We start from the raw sequence: 14,849 nt of genomic DNA on the forward strand, positions 1-14,849 counted from the left end.
AATCGTACGTTACCCTACTTATGCATGGTGCTAGAGTTTTCAAATGGTTTTTTGGAGGTAGTGAACCTTCCTATCTGACTGATCCTCCATAAGACCAGGAGTATATGTTTGCTAATTGTGACATACTTATGTCTCATTTCACATGAAAAAGAAAAATGTCTATTTGTGCAATCATAAAGAATTGTTGGTGAACTAAAAACCATGAATTCAATCATAAACACCATGAAACAACAGATTCAAAATAATTTTTAATTAGAAAGTAACAATTTACATATTCAACACTGCTGTCATGAGTTAACCTATCATCACCATGGATCCTCTTTATGTATATTAACAAGTAAGAGTGTGACTGCCAACTACTCCTCCTGGTCTTGGCTTTCTGTGTCTTCCTCGTCATTTACTCCATCATAAATTTCATAGTCACCAAATCCTGTTTGTCAAGCAATCTAACTTAAAAACTGAGGAATTTATGAAATCAAAATTTTAAGGCAAAGGAACTGGTGTTACCTTCAACCAAAGATTCTGCCTCATCTTTTGGAGATAATGACAGAGCAGTGTTAGCTTCAGGTTGAGCAAGTGCTGTCCAGTCTGGACTGCCAATGTCCCCAACAACAGAATCCTTCTCGGCAACCCAATCTTCAACAATATCAAAGGTGTCAATGGAGATAGGGTCCATCACCTCGGATTCTTTATGCTTCTGGAGTTGCCTGCAAATAGTTTTAAGAAAAAAATCTCATTCTCTCACTTCGCTTTCAACCTCAAAATACACTTCTAATAAAATGCCAATAGGGTCCAACATTTTACTTACATCTGCCGCAAACGCAAATTGTATTCGACAAAAACAAGGTCACTAAGCCGTTGGCGCTCAAGCCGGTTTGTTGTGTAGTGATGGATTTGCTTGGGAGATATCTGATGTCGCTTGAAAACCTTCACACTACAAGTTTGACTGAGAATGCGGATGGCTAAGCGTGTCAAATTCGGGCAACCTCCTCCATAAGTAGACCACCACTCATCTAAAAAAATTAAGGTTTTTGAAAGAATCAGATGTATGTTTAAAGTATGAAAGACTACATCTGCATTGGGATACAGTATAGGAAGAAGTACTTCCTGCCTCTCATAAATTGCAAACATGTAGAGGTAGGGACTGTCTGCGCAATCTCTCGCATAGACATGGATCAAGGTATCGGTATCGCCAGAGACCAATACTGATCGGTGGTATTGGCTGATACATGGTCTTCTTTTTAATATATTTTTTTTTAAAATCCATCTGATCCAGGACTAATTCGGCTAGATACCAAATCAATATGGATGTATCGGTATCACCATAGATCGATATGACCTCGGATACCAATACCTATAACCTTAAGCAGAGGGCCAAAGACAACAACCCCACCATGAATGTAATTGAAATTTGCTGGCCAAAATTTCCAACAAGTGAAAAAGAATTGGTCACAAGCGTCAGTGTAATTTTTTGCCTGCCAAGACCTTTGGATGGAGCCTTTTACATGGCAAGTCCCAAATTATCTGTTCAACCTTGCACCCCCTCAACACCCCCCCCCCCCCCAAAAAAAAAAAAAAAAGAAAAAAAAAAGAAAAAAAAAAAGATTGTCCTTAACAAAACAACCCACATACTCATACACTTGTAAGCAGTCACCCTCATTTTATGAAACAATGAATTTTTCAAAATAAGATACTAGAAAATATGAACAGTGCATTAAAAAAAAAGGGGGGGGGGGAACAAAATTTGTAACTACATCTGGAGGAAGGACCCTTACCAGGAGGTAGATTATGCCTAGCTCTTTCTGCCATCTTCCGCCCAAAATCACCTACAGCATTCTTGTATGAGTTCAGCTCTTTTGTGATTTTATCTTGAATTTCTATCTCAGGTACTAATCTTTCTATACAATCCAACATCCCTGACATGATCTCATTGTGCACATCTCCTTCAATGTTATAGAAAAACTTTGGGTGCAGGTAGAAAGCTGCTGCATGAAGAGGACGGGCTAACTGCCGCTCCCACCTATGATCTATAACATTCCAATAGGCCAAGTAATACTTTTTCTTTACCAGTTCTTTTTTTATTGCTTCTTTTGCTCGGTACATGGATGCATAAATGTATCCCATTGCAGGCCTCTTCTCACTGCCAACCATTCTCAACACTCTCAAGAGTGGGTCTGTTATATGAACAATAGTGCTGCATGAAGGCCAAAAGGACTCACTACAAATGACATCAAGCATCGCAATTCCATCAGGCTTCTTTGAATAATGGCAGTCCATCCACTCCTGTGAAGTAACCATTGCTTGCAAATTACTTTTGAGATCAACCATGCTTTGTAATGTTGTAAAGTTTGTTGCAGAGCTACTGATGGCTGGTTGTACTAAATCTTTCCCATTAGTGTATCTTCTTGTCATATTTAGAATGAAAGCATGATTGTATACAAATCTGGTAACTGTTCTAGCATTCTCAAGTATTTCACTTATCCACGCAAATTTTCCAATATCCTCAAGCATCAAATCTATGCAACGAGCTGAACAAGGGGTCCAATACATAGTAGGGAAAGTTTCAGTTAATCTTTTCCCAGCGACAATATAGTGCTCTGCACTATCAGTAATCACTTGTAATACATTTTGCACTCCAACTTCTTCAACCACTTCCTTTAGCAACTCATACAGAGCATCAGTTGATCTAACAATGTCCGAGGCATCAACATATTTCAGAAAAATTGTTCCTTTAGGGCAATATGCAAAAAAGTTGATCAAAACTCTACCTGTTCCCATTGTCCATTCATCAGCCAGGAGAGAACATCCAGTTCTTCCCCATGTCTCTTTATACTGGTCTACCATAGTCTTCACTTCCTCAACTGAATTCTTTAAAATCCAGCCCCGTACATCATGATAAGATGGTGTTTTGAAACCCGATCCTTCAGACAAAAAGGCATCAATCATTGGCTGAAAATATATAGAGTTGACTGCACCTTGAGATACTCCAACGTCATAGAGAAACTGACCAACCTTTTGTTCTGTATCCTTCCCCCTTATTGATTCCAAGGCAATGTTACCAATTGGACTCCCATCAGGATTTGTGGGAAGAGGGGATGAATTTCCTTCTTGCCTCTTCCTTCTATCTGAGCTTTCACCAGTCATTTCTTCCTCTTGCATTCTCTTCCTTTTATCCGAATTTCTGTCAGGCATTTCTTCCTCTCTCCATGGTACCAAACTGAAATAATTTGTGACTGTATTAGGGGCTCCAAGCAATTGGAACCCAGCTTTTTCTTCAGACTGACTGTCAATGGTATCTATCTCATTCGGTATCGAGTTAAGGTTTGTACTAGCTACCGCTATTTTTTGTTTCTTCCTTTTCACTTTGCCTCCATCTAAGCTTTCTAACATAACATGCTGAACATCCTTTTGCACTCTTGGGCAAGTAGCTGCATTGCCTTTTTGACCAGCTAAGTGTTCTTTGATTCTATGGATCCCTCCACCAGAGAACATTTTGCCACAATATATACATTTGAGTTTTAACCGATCCCCATCCTTAAGCAATTGGCAATGTTTCCATGCTGGGTCACGTTTTTGTGAACTTACAGGTATAGGTTGCAGTTCAGACTCCATGAACAACTTCTGATACTAACGATAATTTCTTAAAAAATTAATAATTGAAACAGGCACATGAACAAAGTTGCAACCATTCCATATACTACAACTGAATCGTCCCTAATCAAAAGAGGAAAATATATCAATTAAAAAAAAAGAATCTTTTTTTTTTTTTTTGGTAAATTTGTTTTTTTTAAAAAAAGAACCCGTAAGATCTATTTCTGCTAATGCACTACCATTGCTTGCTTGGCATCTTCACAAACTAACCACCAAAGAAAGGTAAAATGGGTAGCGAAAGACTATGGTACTTACAAGTATCTTTCCGAAGAGTTTGAAACGCTTCTCCTCTTCAAACAAACCAAACCAAACCAAAAGAGAGCGAGCGAGAGCGAGGGCGAGAGAGGGAGAGAGACTTTTCTTTTCTATTGAGAAGCGAGTTGAGAAATTGGGCGCGCGAGGTGGGTTTTGCTTATAAACCGTGGAAGAGGGTCGAAGTGTAACCGGATGAACCGGTTAGTTAGAGAGCATCGGTTCTCCTTTCGAACTCTATAAAGTCTCGAGTCCGATCGGGTTTTACCGGCTGAGCCGATATTTACGCAGTCAAAGTCCCAATTGGTCCGGTTTCAAAAAGGAATTCTGGAATATTCGGTCGCCGTATTAGAGAGCCGGAGATGGTTCGGATTCCGTTCTGACCGGCCGGAGAACGTCGATCTTCGGGTGAACCGGTGTTCTGCTCGAGCCTTCGACCTTCTTCTGAGAGGTTTACCTTCTTAATTCTTCCATTCCATCGTGTTCTGATATGAAGCGAGGAGCGATGCCATAAGGTTTTTGATGCCTGTCCGTGGTGGAGACCTCGGCAATCTCGGAAGTTTCAGGTAATGCCGTAATGATGAAACTCGGATTCTCTTTTCTATCGTCTGGTATTCTGGCTTATTTAACAGATGCTTGGTTGTTTCTGCCTGACAAAAGATTGAAACGTATTGAGATTGAATACGTTCTTGGGGAGAGGTTAGGGTTAGGGTTAGGATTAGGTTTTGGTTTTGAAAAGAAATTATGTAGGAACTGGTGATCTGCTGCTGTGGTTAGAGCTGTTGATTTGGTCTACTGTTCGCCGTTAATACTTACCTACAAACCAACTAATTATGACGCCTGCCATCCTAGAAGAGAATTAAAAGGTTAGGGATTTAATCTGTGTGTGTGTAGGTTTTTTTGGGGGGGGGGGGGTAGGGGGGAAGAAAGCAAAAGACGAGTCGCTACTGTTACTCGTTCTCTGCTGGGGATTGCAATAATGATGGAGGCTACAGTCATATCAGAGTGTTGCCAGTAGAAGTAGCTTTACTTGAGATGTATGTTGTCATTGGATGTGATCTGTTGGCATTATTGAATTGTTCAGTGGGAAAGCTTGTTAAAATTGCTTTATCTCTCACATGTTCTGAACTCAAGATGATGTATGTGAGACATTACATCAATTTGATTTCAGTGGCCTTACCATAATCATTGAAACTAAAATTAAATCATATTTTTTATGCAGTTATTAATGTTTGAATGAAATGCTGTTATATTGTTTTTATTACATGTTATGTTAAATGGTATGAGATGATGCATATAATTATATAAGTACATGAGATGTTCAGTCCCTCACTTTCAAAGCAAGGGTGAAATGGAAATTCTTTAGTAGTAGACTTTTCATGGCCTCCTATTGTTATTGGGCGTAGAGGTTTCCTAGGCTGGTTTGTGCAAATGCTGATAGGATACTGCATGTAATTGGTTTATGAGATAGTCGGCATTCATCTCGTATATGATAGGTAGTGGACAACCAGTAGGAGTGTACTGTGATGTCATCCTACGTTACTTGTGATTCACTCTGAGACGATAGGTATGCACTTGACTCGTGTGTGCCAGTGTATAGGAATGGGCATGACATTTAGGTGGCCAAAAATATTGGAAGTTGTGAATGTAAAGATTGTGGCATTCCAATTCACATTTATGTGATATGAGGGTGGCATATAATGTGAGAAACCATTGCTTTAGACTCCTCCACTTGTATCCAATGGTTATGTCATGCAATCTTAATCCTGTTTATGTGTTCATTTGTAAATTGTCTATGATGACGAGCCCCTTGGTTGTTACCTCCATGTTGAATGAAATTGCCTGATAGATCCAAATTATATGGATTGGAAAAGAAATTTATAGCTGATTCTAAATGTTGAGGAACGTTCTGCTGTACAAGACCAAGAGTCCTAACTTTAGTATTCTTGAGGAGCAAATGGCCTATGAGAGGTTTCATAAAAAGGACTAGCATGCCAAGATTTATATCCTCAGTTCTCTGGATAACACCATTGCCAAGTCATGTGATGTGTTGTTATCAGCAAGGGATATGATGAGAGAGTTGCATAAGACATTTGGCAAGCAGAACTGTTATGCTCGCCATACTCTCACTACTGCTCTCCATAACACTAGTATGTCTGAAGGGACTTCGATTCTTGATCATGTGATGGAATCTCTTGGGACATCTTTTGATGTTCAATGTAAGATTGACGACATCCTTGCTTCATTGACTCCTGCCTGTAGTGCGTTCATTATGAATTTTCATATGAACAATGTGGAGATGAGTATTTCTGGAGTGACAGAAACAAAAGGCAGTTGTGATGGCAAGGATGTGACTGCTAGTTCTAAGCCTGAGGACAAGAAAAAGAAAAACATGTTTGGTAAGAAAAAGTTAAATGGAATTCAAACAAGGAGGAGATGATAAAAAGGCTACAATGAGAAAGTGTTTTTATTGTGGCTAATAGGACACTGGAAGTGAAATTACCATGATTACTAGAAGGCACTAAATCTTTAGTCCCCTCAGACCTGATATAGCAGTCATCGTCAATCAAGTGTGCCAGTATATGTACTCAATAAGGAAGATGCATCTTGAAGCTGCAAAACGGATCATGAGATCAAGGAAAGAAAGTTTCTAAAACTCATCAGGTGGAGATGACCTTGAATCCTTCCCAAATGTGGATTCGGCTTGTTGTCCAGACAATAGACGATCCACTACAGGGGCACAATGGTCTTTCTATGAAAGAATCTGAAACAATGGAGCGGCAAAAAGCAAAGAACGGTTTCCAAGTCTAGCGTAAAAGCAAAGTATAGAGCCATGGTGGCAATAGGAGCAGAGGTTACTCAGTTGAGATATTTTCTGAATGATCTTGGTATAAAAAAAATTCCCCTGTAACTAAGAATTATAGTATCGTGATAACAAGAGCGCCATCCACCTATCAGCAAATCCTATGTTTCATGCGTCAACCAAGCACATAGAGATAGACTCTCTTTCATGCAGAGAGCCGAAGACCTTTCTAATCCGTCCTAGGATTGGCTTCAATGAGATACCACTCTCGAAGAGCTAGAATTCTAACCTTGTTTTAGGACCTACGGGCTAAGGGATAGTCTCAGGCAGACAGTTTCTATGGGGCATAGGCCTTCGAAAAGGCAACGGAGGCGTCCAAAGGTTTCCTCGGGCCGAATGGAGATTGGCCCTCGAGTGTAAAGGTAGAAGGGAGCTTGACTGCAAGACGCACCCGTCGAGCAGGGACGAAAGTCAGCCTTAGTGATCCGACGGTGTTGAGTGGAAAGGCCGTTGCTCAACGGATAAAAGTTACTCTAGGGATAACAGGCTGATCTTCCCCAAGAGTGCACATCGACCGGAAGGTTTTGCACCTCGATGTCGGCTCTTGGCCACTTGGGGCTGTAGTATGTTCCAATGGTTGGGTTGTTCGTTAAAGTGGTACGTGAACTGGGTTCAGAATGTTGTGAGACAGTTCGGTTCATATTCGGTGTGGGCGTTAGAGCATTGAGAGGACCTTCTCTAGTACGAGAGGACTGGGAAGGATGCACCTCTGGTGTACCAGTTATCATGCCCACGGTAAAAGTTGGGTAGCCAAGTGCGGAACGGATAACTGCTGAAAGCATTTAAGTAGTAAGCCTACCCCAAGATGAGTGCTCTCCCTGGTGACTCTTAAGAAGGAGAAGCTAGTAAAAGGTAACATTGAATCCCTTGTCTTGTTTGAATCCAATTTGTTGGAATGTCCAACTAATGCTTGGTTGGTGAACTTTGGGTCTACTACCAATGTGTGTAATATGTTGCAGGAATTCAACGAGATAAGAAGATATCATAGAGATGAAGTTTGTCTTAGGATGGGAACTAAAGCTGAGGTTTCTGCGTTGGCAGCTGTAACTTTTGTTTTGAATTTGAAAATGTCTGTTTTAATTTTGTGATTATTATTATGTGCCATATTTTAAAAGAAATGTGATTTCTGTATCAAAGTTGATTTTAGTTGGCTATTTTTTTTTTCAATTCAGTTAAAAAATGATAGTTCGAAATAATGGCAAATTTATTGCTTTTAAATTTCTTGAGAGCGGACTATATTTTCTAGATTATTTGGTTAAGCTAATGAGATTTCAAATGTGGATTTGAAAAGGAAATTTGCTCTAGTATACTCTACTTGTGGCACTTAAGGTTGGGTCATATTGGAGTAGATATGTGATGCCAAAAATAAAAAAAGAAGGATCGGATCGATGAACTGGTTGAGAACCGGCAAGTTATAAGCCACTAAATGAGGACCTTTTAGTTTGATGGTGAAGATGAAGATTGATGATGGTGGTTGATGATGATGGTCATTGATGGAGGTAGATAGTTTTGGCCACTGGAGTCCACTAGAGCCCCACCAAGGAGATCCACCTTGTATATGATTGCTGAATCCACAGCCCACCTGAGATCCACGGGATGTAGTCTTTCAAAGAAAGATATCTTTTTTTTTTTCTTGGGTTAAAATGCTGGCTGCTGAAACAGCCTCCACGATTTGGTATTTATAGAGGAAGAGGAGACTAAGCATCGTCTTGAGATACATGCATTTGACATAAATATACTGTTGGAATTCCCACACCTAGAAAACAAAATCCAATAATCCTTGGCCGTGGCATCTTCTTCAGGATCTTCTGTATATCAGCTCTGTTGGCCAGGACTTGGACTTAAAGTTTAAAAAGTTAGGGAACCCTTTCTGTTATGCAATTGCTTCTAATCTGGCCATAAAAGCCCTGAACTCTAACTCTATTGTATTTTCCCCTTGTAAGTTTGTTTTTCTCTTTTTGTTCTCATAAAAAAAAAAAAATGCATAGAAAATAAAACCTAGACCTAGAAACTAAAACCAAGAAATAAAAAAATGTTCGTGTGTCACTAAACCAAGAATACAAAAATGTTCCTAAGACATAGGAACTACAAACAAGAATAATTAAAGAAAACATTAAACTGCCTAGGAACATGAAAAGACACATAGTAAAAGTAAATACTAGCCTAGGAAAATGAAAAGGCAGAACCACTGGGTTTAATTCACCCAGGCCAGCTATGGGCTGGGCCTTTTAGGCCTGGTCCCTGCTGGTCCTGGGGGCACAAATCTGGCCTTGGGCTGGGCCTGGTAGGCTAGGCCTGGCGGGCTGACTGAATGCCCTGCATCAATATGATTAATAGGTTAGTAAAATATGGATTTAAATAGTTTGAAGGTGGAGTCTTTTCCGACCTATGAATCCTGTTTACAAGGAAAAATGACTGGGAAACCCTTTTCTAGTAAGGGTGTGAGGGCCAATAGTTTGTTTGAGTTAGTCCTTACTCCTTACTGATATTATTGGTCCTATAAATGTTCAGGCTCCATATGTGTATGAATATTTAGTCATTTTTACTGACAACTATTCTTGAGATGTCCATACTGACCTAATGTATCGGAAATTGGAAACCTTTGAAAAATTCAAAGAATTTCCATGTCGAGGTTGAGGACCAATTGTAATGTAGAAGAGGTTCAAGTAAGAACCACTCTACAGTAGGATCAATGATAGGTTGCAGCAGAACATCAAAATAGCAACAAAACCAGAATTAGTAACTTAGAGAATAACAACCAACCAGCCTGCAGAACTGCACCAAACTTGGATCGAGTAGAGGTGGTGTTGAATGGATCTTATGCTCCAAAAATCAGCTAATTCTGATGGCCGAATGTTGAGATGTGAAGAGGGCTTGAAATTAGAAACCAGCCTTAAAAAATAGAAGGTTATTGGAGATATCAATCTGCCCTGCAGTTGGGAAAATCAAGCACAGTCGAATGAAGAGTAGGATGCACCCTCAAGATGATCACAAAAGGGTCACAGGTTGTTGGGTTGTGGAGTCTCGAAGTTGCAGCAGGTTCTGATGGAGGAAACTGAGCCACAGGAGCTGTAGACCCTCAGTTGATGGTGTAATCGCCAACAGCAGTGTTGGTTGTTGATCAAGGTTGCAATCAGGCCTTCACAGATGTAGCAGCAGCAGTGGTTTGCTCTCTCACAGCAACAGTAGCAGCAGGGGATTGACTGGGAGTAGAAGGAAGAAGATAGATGGGGATAGGGGTTTGGGCTCTCTTAGCTCTTCATCCTCTCACCAGGACACAAGATTGCACAAAAGCAATATTCATTCATTTTCATAAATCGTTCAGGGACTCCTAAGAGCTCATTCATATTTATGGGCAGCTATTGCTTGCCTTACAAGTAAGAGAAAATTAGAAGCTTGCAAGAAAAGGAAACAAACTGAAAATAGAAACTTAAGCCTACTTTCTAAATCTGAAATTAGAAACTAAATTGAGCTAAGGTTGCTTAATAAACAACCACAAAATATCTAAGAGAATAATTCTAAAATAGAAACAAAACTGAACTACTAAATCCCCCATGCATAGACAAAATTGACTCTTCTAATAAAGCCTCCATGCAATCTGGTCTTGGGCCCCCACAAGATCTCCTAGTAATAATCCCAACAAGGCAAATATGGGGTTGTGACACTGTTCATGTGAATAATGTTTTGGTCTTTGCTTCTTCATGTTTTGATCTACATCAACTGAGTGAACGTATTGAATTCCTTGGACCTCATCAAGGAGGAGAGTACTTGTTAGATGAGTTTGTGGACCATCTCAAACAAGCCGATATTGTTTCACAGTTGATAACCCCAGGTGCACTACAACAAAAATGGTGTTTCAGAGAGATGAAACCGAACCCTATTAGATATGGTTCGTTCAATGTTGAGTTATTGTGAACTACCTTTGGTTTTTTGGGGTTTTGCCCAAGAAATAGCCATGGATATTCCGAATAGGGTTCCAACTAAGGCTGTGTCAAAGACTCTTTATGAGTTGTGGTTTGGGCAAAAGCGTAGTCTACAAAATGTTAGGATCTAGAGCTGCATTGCACATGTAAGAAAGCAAAAAACAGATAAGTTGGCAAGGCGTACAGATAGGTGCTATTTATTGACTTACCCTAAAGGTACTATAAGGTATTATGTTTACTACAATGTTCAACAAAAAGAGGAAAATTATACAATTACAGACCAATCAAATAATAACCATGCCATCCATTCTGATGCAGGTGCACTACCTTGAACCGACCCAAACCCGTTTGAGAACCCAAACCAAGATGAACCAAGTCCCAACCTTATTTGGATATTTAGGCTTATTTTATTTGGGAAAGATATGTAATCTTTTATTTTGGGGTAGCTATTAGACATGTAGGGAAATTTTCAATTTGAATTTTGTTTTTTGGGTGCAACAATTTGAATTTTATTAAGTTTCTATTTTTGTTAGTCTAAGTTTTAGGAAGTAGTTAGGAGATAGGTTTTAATTCTATTGCTGTTTTAGACTTCAATTAGGAAACTTTGATTTTGTTTTTATAAATAAGCTTGTAACCCAATTCATTTGGCAGAGTTGAGAATGAATTGACAGTTGAGTTTGAAGTGCCTGTTTGGCTGTGGCTTATGCTTTCTCCTTTGCCCTCCCTCCCCCCCCCCCCCTTTTTTTTCTTCTTCTTCTTATGCGATTTCCCCTCTTCCCTACAACTCTGAAATTCCCTCCTTCCCCACCGCCCCCCCCCCCCACCAATTTGGTATTAGAGCCGAAGGATCAATCACTCTCCCTTGTCCATTTTCCTATTTACCTTTCTCTGATCTTCCTCCTTCCCTTCTTTCCTATAGTTTTTTCCTACTAAGTTGCCTAGGCGACATTAGCAGTTCCATCTCTTCCCACTGTTACTCCTTTTCGATACCCAGCGACAACCCTTCCCGACTCCAGCAATAACCTCCCATCTTTAAGCCCCCCCGCTGTGAATACCCCTCTTCTAGGGTTCAGCCAAAAAAAAAAAAAATTCCTCTCCCTTCGATTCCCATCCATCACTCGACTTCAACTGCAACCCAAACCCACCCTCCTTTTTCCTTTTTTTCTGCAACTTCTTTCGACCCACCGCCTCGCCCTATTTTTCCGCCAGCAACCAAAAAGAGACGAAAAGAGAGAGCGAGAGGGTATTGAACCAAAAAAAGAAGAAGAAGAAGAAAGAGACAGAAGAGAAATTTGCAGACCTGGTTTGAAGTCCTCCCTCCAGATTAATCGTCTTCCCCGCATCGTAGTCTCCTTGGTGAAGCCGAAGATCAAAATTCAAGTGGAAGTCGAACTCCCCAGCCTGGTCCGACTCGTCCGCCATTTTCTCTGCAGGAGTCGCATGAGGAAGAACTTCTCCACGAACCCAAATCCTCACTGGTTTCCTAGTATAAAACAGTAACCCTTCTCCTCACCCCAACCCCTCACAATTCTTATGTTCTTTCTTTTAGTTTTTTTAGTTTTCCCATTATACCCTCTAGTACCCTTTTATTTTAATACCCTTTCTAATCCTATTTCCCACCTTTCCCCTCCCCACTTATTTGTTAATGTTTCTAGTTCTTCTTATTATTTTTTTCTTTTTTCCAACATTCCCCCCTCCTTTCTATTCGTGTTCTACTTTTCTTTCTTTTTATTAGTTTCCAAGTTTAACCCTCTCACCCATATGTTACACGACACTTCTTTTCTTCTCATTAGTTTTGCAGTCTAATAAATTACAATTTTTGCCATTGTTATCGTAAACCCACTACATCATGGAGGTTGGTCAATACGATTTACTCCTTTTGATTAAAGATGGTTTCCCTCAATAGCAAACAACACTTCTTGATATGAAGACAGGTTTTCGGGAGCTTGCCGAAAGTAATAACACTTTTTATGATAAGGTGTCAAGCATGATAGAATCTTTCGAAAGCGGATCAGAGGTGGCCGACGAACGTGTTGATCATGCTAAAGTGAACGATTTGATCAAGGTTGCTGTTGAAGAATTGATCAACGGTCCAATTTCAGTTGTGAAATCCCACGATCAGATTCCCATCAAAGATATGTCATTTGCTAACTACCATCAGAAGATCGTATCAGTTGATCATGAGATACGTTGGATCATCGCCCCATCAAAGCCGTTGTTTGTTGATATCGATCGAGTGGTGCTGATTCTCTCATTCTACAAAACTCGAGGTCGAGTTTTTCTCAACATCGGGGGAATTAATGCAACTGTACTACCTTGGACCGACCCATACCCGTTTGAGAATCCAAACCAAGATGAACTGGTCCCAACCTTGTTCTGGTTCAGTAGGATATTTAGGATTTATTTTACTTGGGAACGATATGTTATCTTTTATTTTGGGGTAGCTATTAGACATGTATGAAAATTTTCAATTTAGGTTTTATTGAGTTTCTATTTTTGGTAGTCTACGATTTAGGAAGTAATTAGGAGATAGATTTTAGTTCTATTGCTGTTTTAAACTTCAATTAGGAAACTTTAATTTTGTTTTTATAAATAAGCTTCTAACCCAATTCATTTGGCAGATTTGCGAATGAATTGAAAGTTGAGTTTGAAGTGCTCATATGGCTGTGGGCATAGTACTAAATCTCGTTTCGTTTCGGTGTTTCGGTCTGACTGAAATTTCTGAGATATCAAAATTTCGTCGAAATATGGTATTTTTTCTGTGGGTGTAAAATGCCAAAAATGACCGAGATTTCCGAAATTTTTGAAACGAGATGACCGAAATTACAGAGATTTCCGAAATTTCCGAAACGAGATGACCGAAATTTCCGACTAAGATTTTCGAAATATTCGAAATATTGCATTTTTCAATTCAATGTTGCATTTCGTTTCGACTCAATCGAGATACTCGAAATCTCGACCGAGACGAAACGAGTTTTAGTACTATGGCTGTGGGTTGTGCTATCTCCTTCTCCTCCCCCCCTCTTTTTCTTCTTATGCTATTTTCCCTCTCTCCTGCAATTCTGAAATTCCCTTCTTCCCTACCGCCCCCCCCCCCCACCACATTCCCAATGAACTATTCATTGAATTAAATAAATACCATGATCACTGGCACATATGTGCATGTAATAATTAATATGTATTTTCTCATAGACAATAATCATCTAGGTGTTATCCCTTAAGCAACCTAATGTAAGACAAGATTAGTGTTAGAATCTGAGAAGAAGTGATGCAGATCCTAGCCTCCTCGAATTGAAGAAGCCACCCTAAGCCTAGGGTTTTAGTTGGAGCCTTAGTTTAGTTTATTTTAGTTCTATACTTAGTTTTTATTTTATGTTTTTAATTGAACCGGTTTTAAATTGGTTGCATCCAATTGGTTCAATTGATTTAGTTTAAGTGATTAATTCTGATTGGCTGGTAAGATCTTATATCCTATTGGCTAATGAAGAATCCTAGTTGTTTTAAGTGTTTTAAAGTGTTTTTAAGTCATTAGGGTCAATTAGGTCTTTTAATACCTTTTAAATTGTTTTAAGTTACTTATCTACACCTCTCCACGATTTTGGATGGGGAAATAGAGTTGTAATAGCTTTAGGAATAAGGCCTTTGGCCTATTATTTAATACAGATCTTGGGAGAGGCTCCCCCACCAATTAAGTTTTAAAAATTTCCGTTGCTTGCCGCCATGAATGCTGCTGCTGCCTGCTCCATCGTGTGAGTGCCTTGTGAGTAATATCAAGGTTGTCTTGTGAGTAACATCAAGGTGTAGGGACTGGTAGATCTCCAGTTGACTCCTTGCATCGAGAAGATCGGGAGGTTCTTTCACTGTTTCAGCTGCTGCCATTGCTGGTTCTTCAAAGCAGTAGGTAATTTTAGTTTCCTGCACATACCCTTCTCTTCTTCATCCTTTAACCCTAGCCTACCTATACTGTTCAGCATTCCCTCCATTAAACCTACTCCAATTCCCTTTCCATCCATTAGACTTAACCCTCCATTAAACCTGCAACTTCCACCTTCGAATCATAGCTTAGTTTCTAAGCAGCCATCATCCCACCATCAGATCTGTCCCAAACTTTCAGCATACATCCACCACACTCCCCTTTATACTCGATTCTACTTTCAGCC

General features: G+C 39.7%; 1 protein-coding gene across 1 annotated transcript; it reads right to left on the bottom strand.

The window, feature by feature from the left end:
* Positions 1-147: 147 nt before the first annotated feature.
* LOC122652098 lies at positions 148-3,973 on the bottom strand. The gene is made up of 5 exons (XM_043845771.1): positions 3,788-3,973; positions 1,776-3,708; positions 809-1,013; positions 508-707; positions 148-430 (listed from the first exon to the last, which is right to left on the bottom strand). The coding sequence occupies exons 2-5, from the start codon at positions 3,610-3,612 to the stop codon at positions 357-359; spliced, it is 2,316 nt and encodes a 771-aa protein (XP_043701706.1). The 5' UTR covers positions 3,613-3,708; positions 3,788-3,973; the 3' UTR covers positions 148-356.
* Between the last annotated feature and the right edge of the window lie 10,876 nt (positions 3,974-14,849).

This window comes from Telopea speciosissima, chromosome 2 (assembly GCF_018873765.1).
Source record: "Telopea speciosissima isolate NSW1024214 ecotype Mountain lineage chromosome 2, Tspe_v1, whole genome shotgun sequence".
NCBI classification, from domain to species: Eukaryota; Viridiplantae; Streptophyta; class Magnoliopsida; order Proteales; family Proteaceae; genus Telopea; species Telopea speciosissima.

Bases quoted from the DNA above. Each gene is read 5' to 3' on its own strand.
- LOC122652098 (XM_043845771.1), bottom strand. From the start codon at position 3,612: ATGGAGTCTGAACTGCAACCTATACCTGTAAGTTCACAAAAACGTGAC. The intron at 1,014-1,775 runs GTAAGGGTCCTT...TAATTTTTTTAG, and splicing joins TAGGCATAATCTACCTCCTG to ATGAGTGGTGGTCTACTTAT. The intron at 708-808 runs GTAAGTAAAATG...AACTATTTGCAG, and splicing joins AATTTGCGTTTGCGGCAGAT to GCAACTCCAGAAGCATAAAG.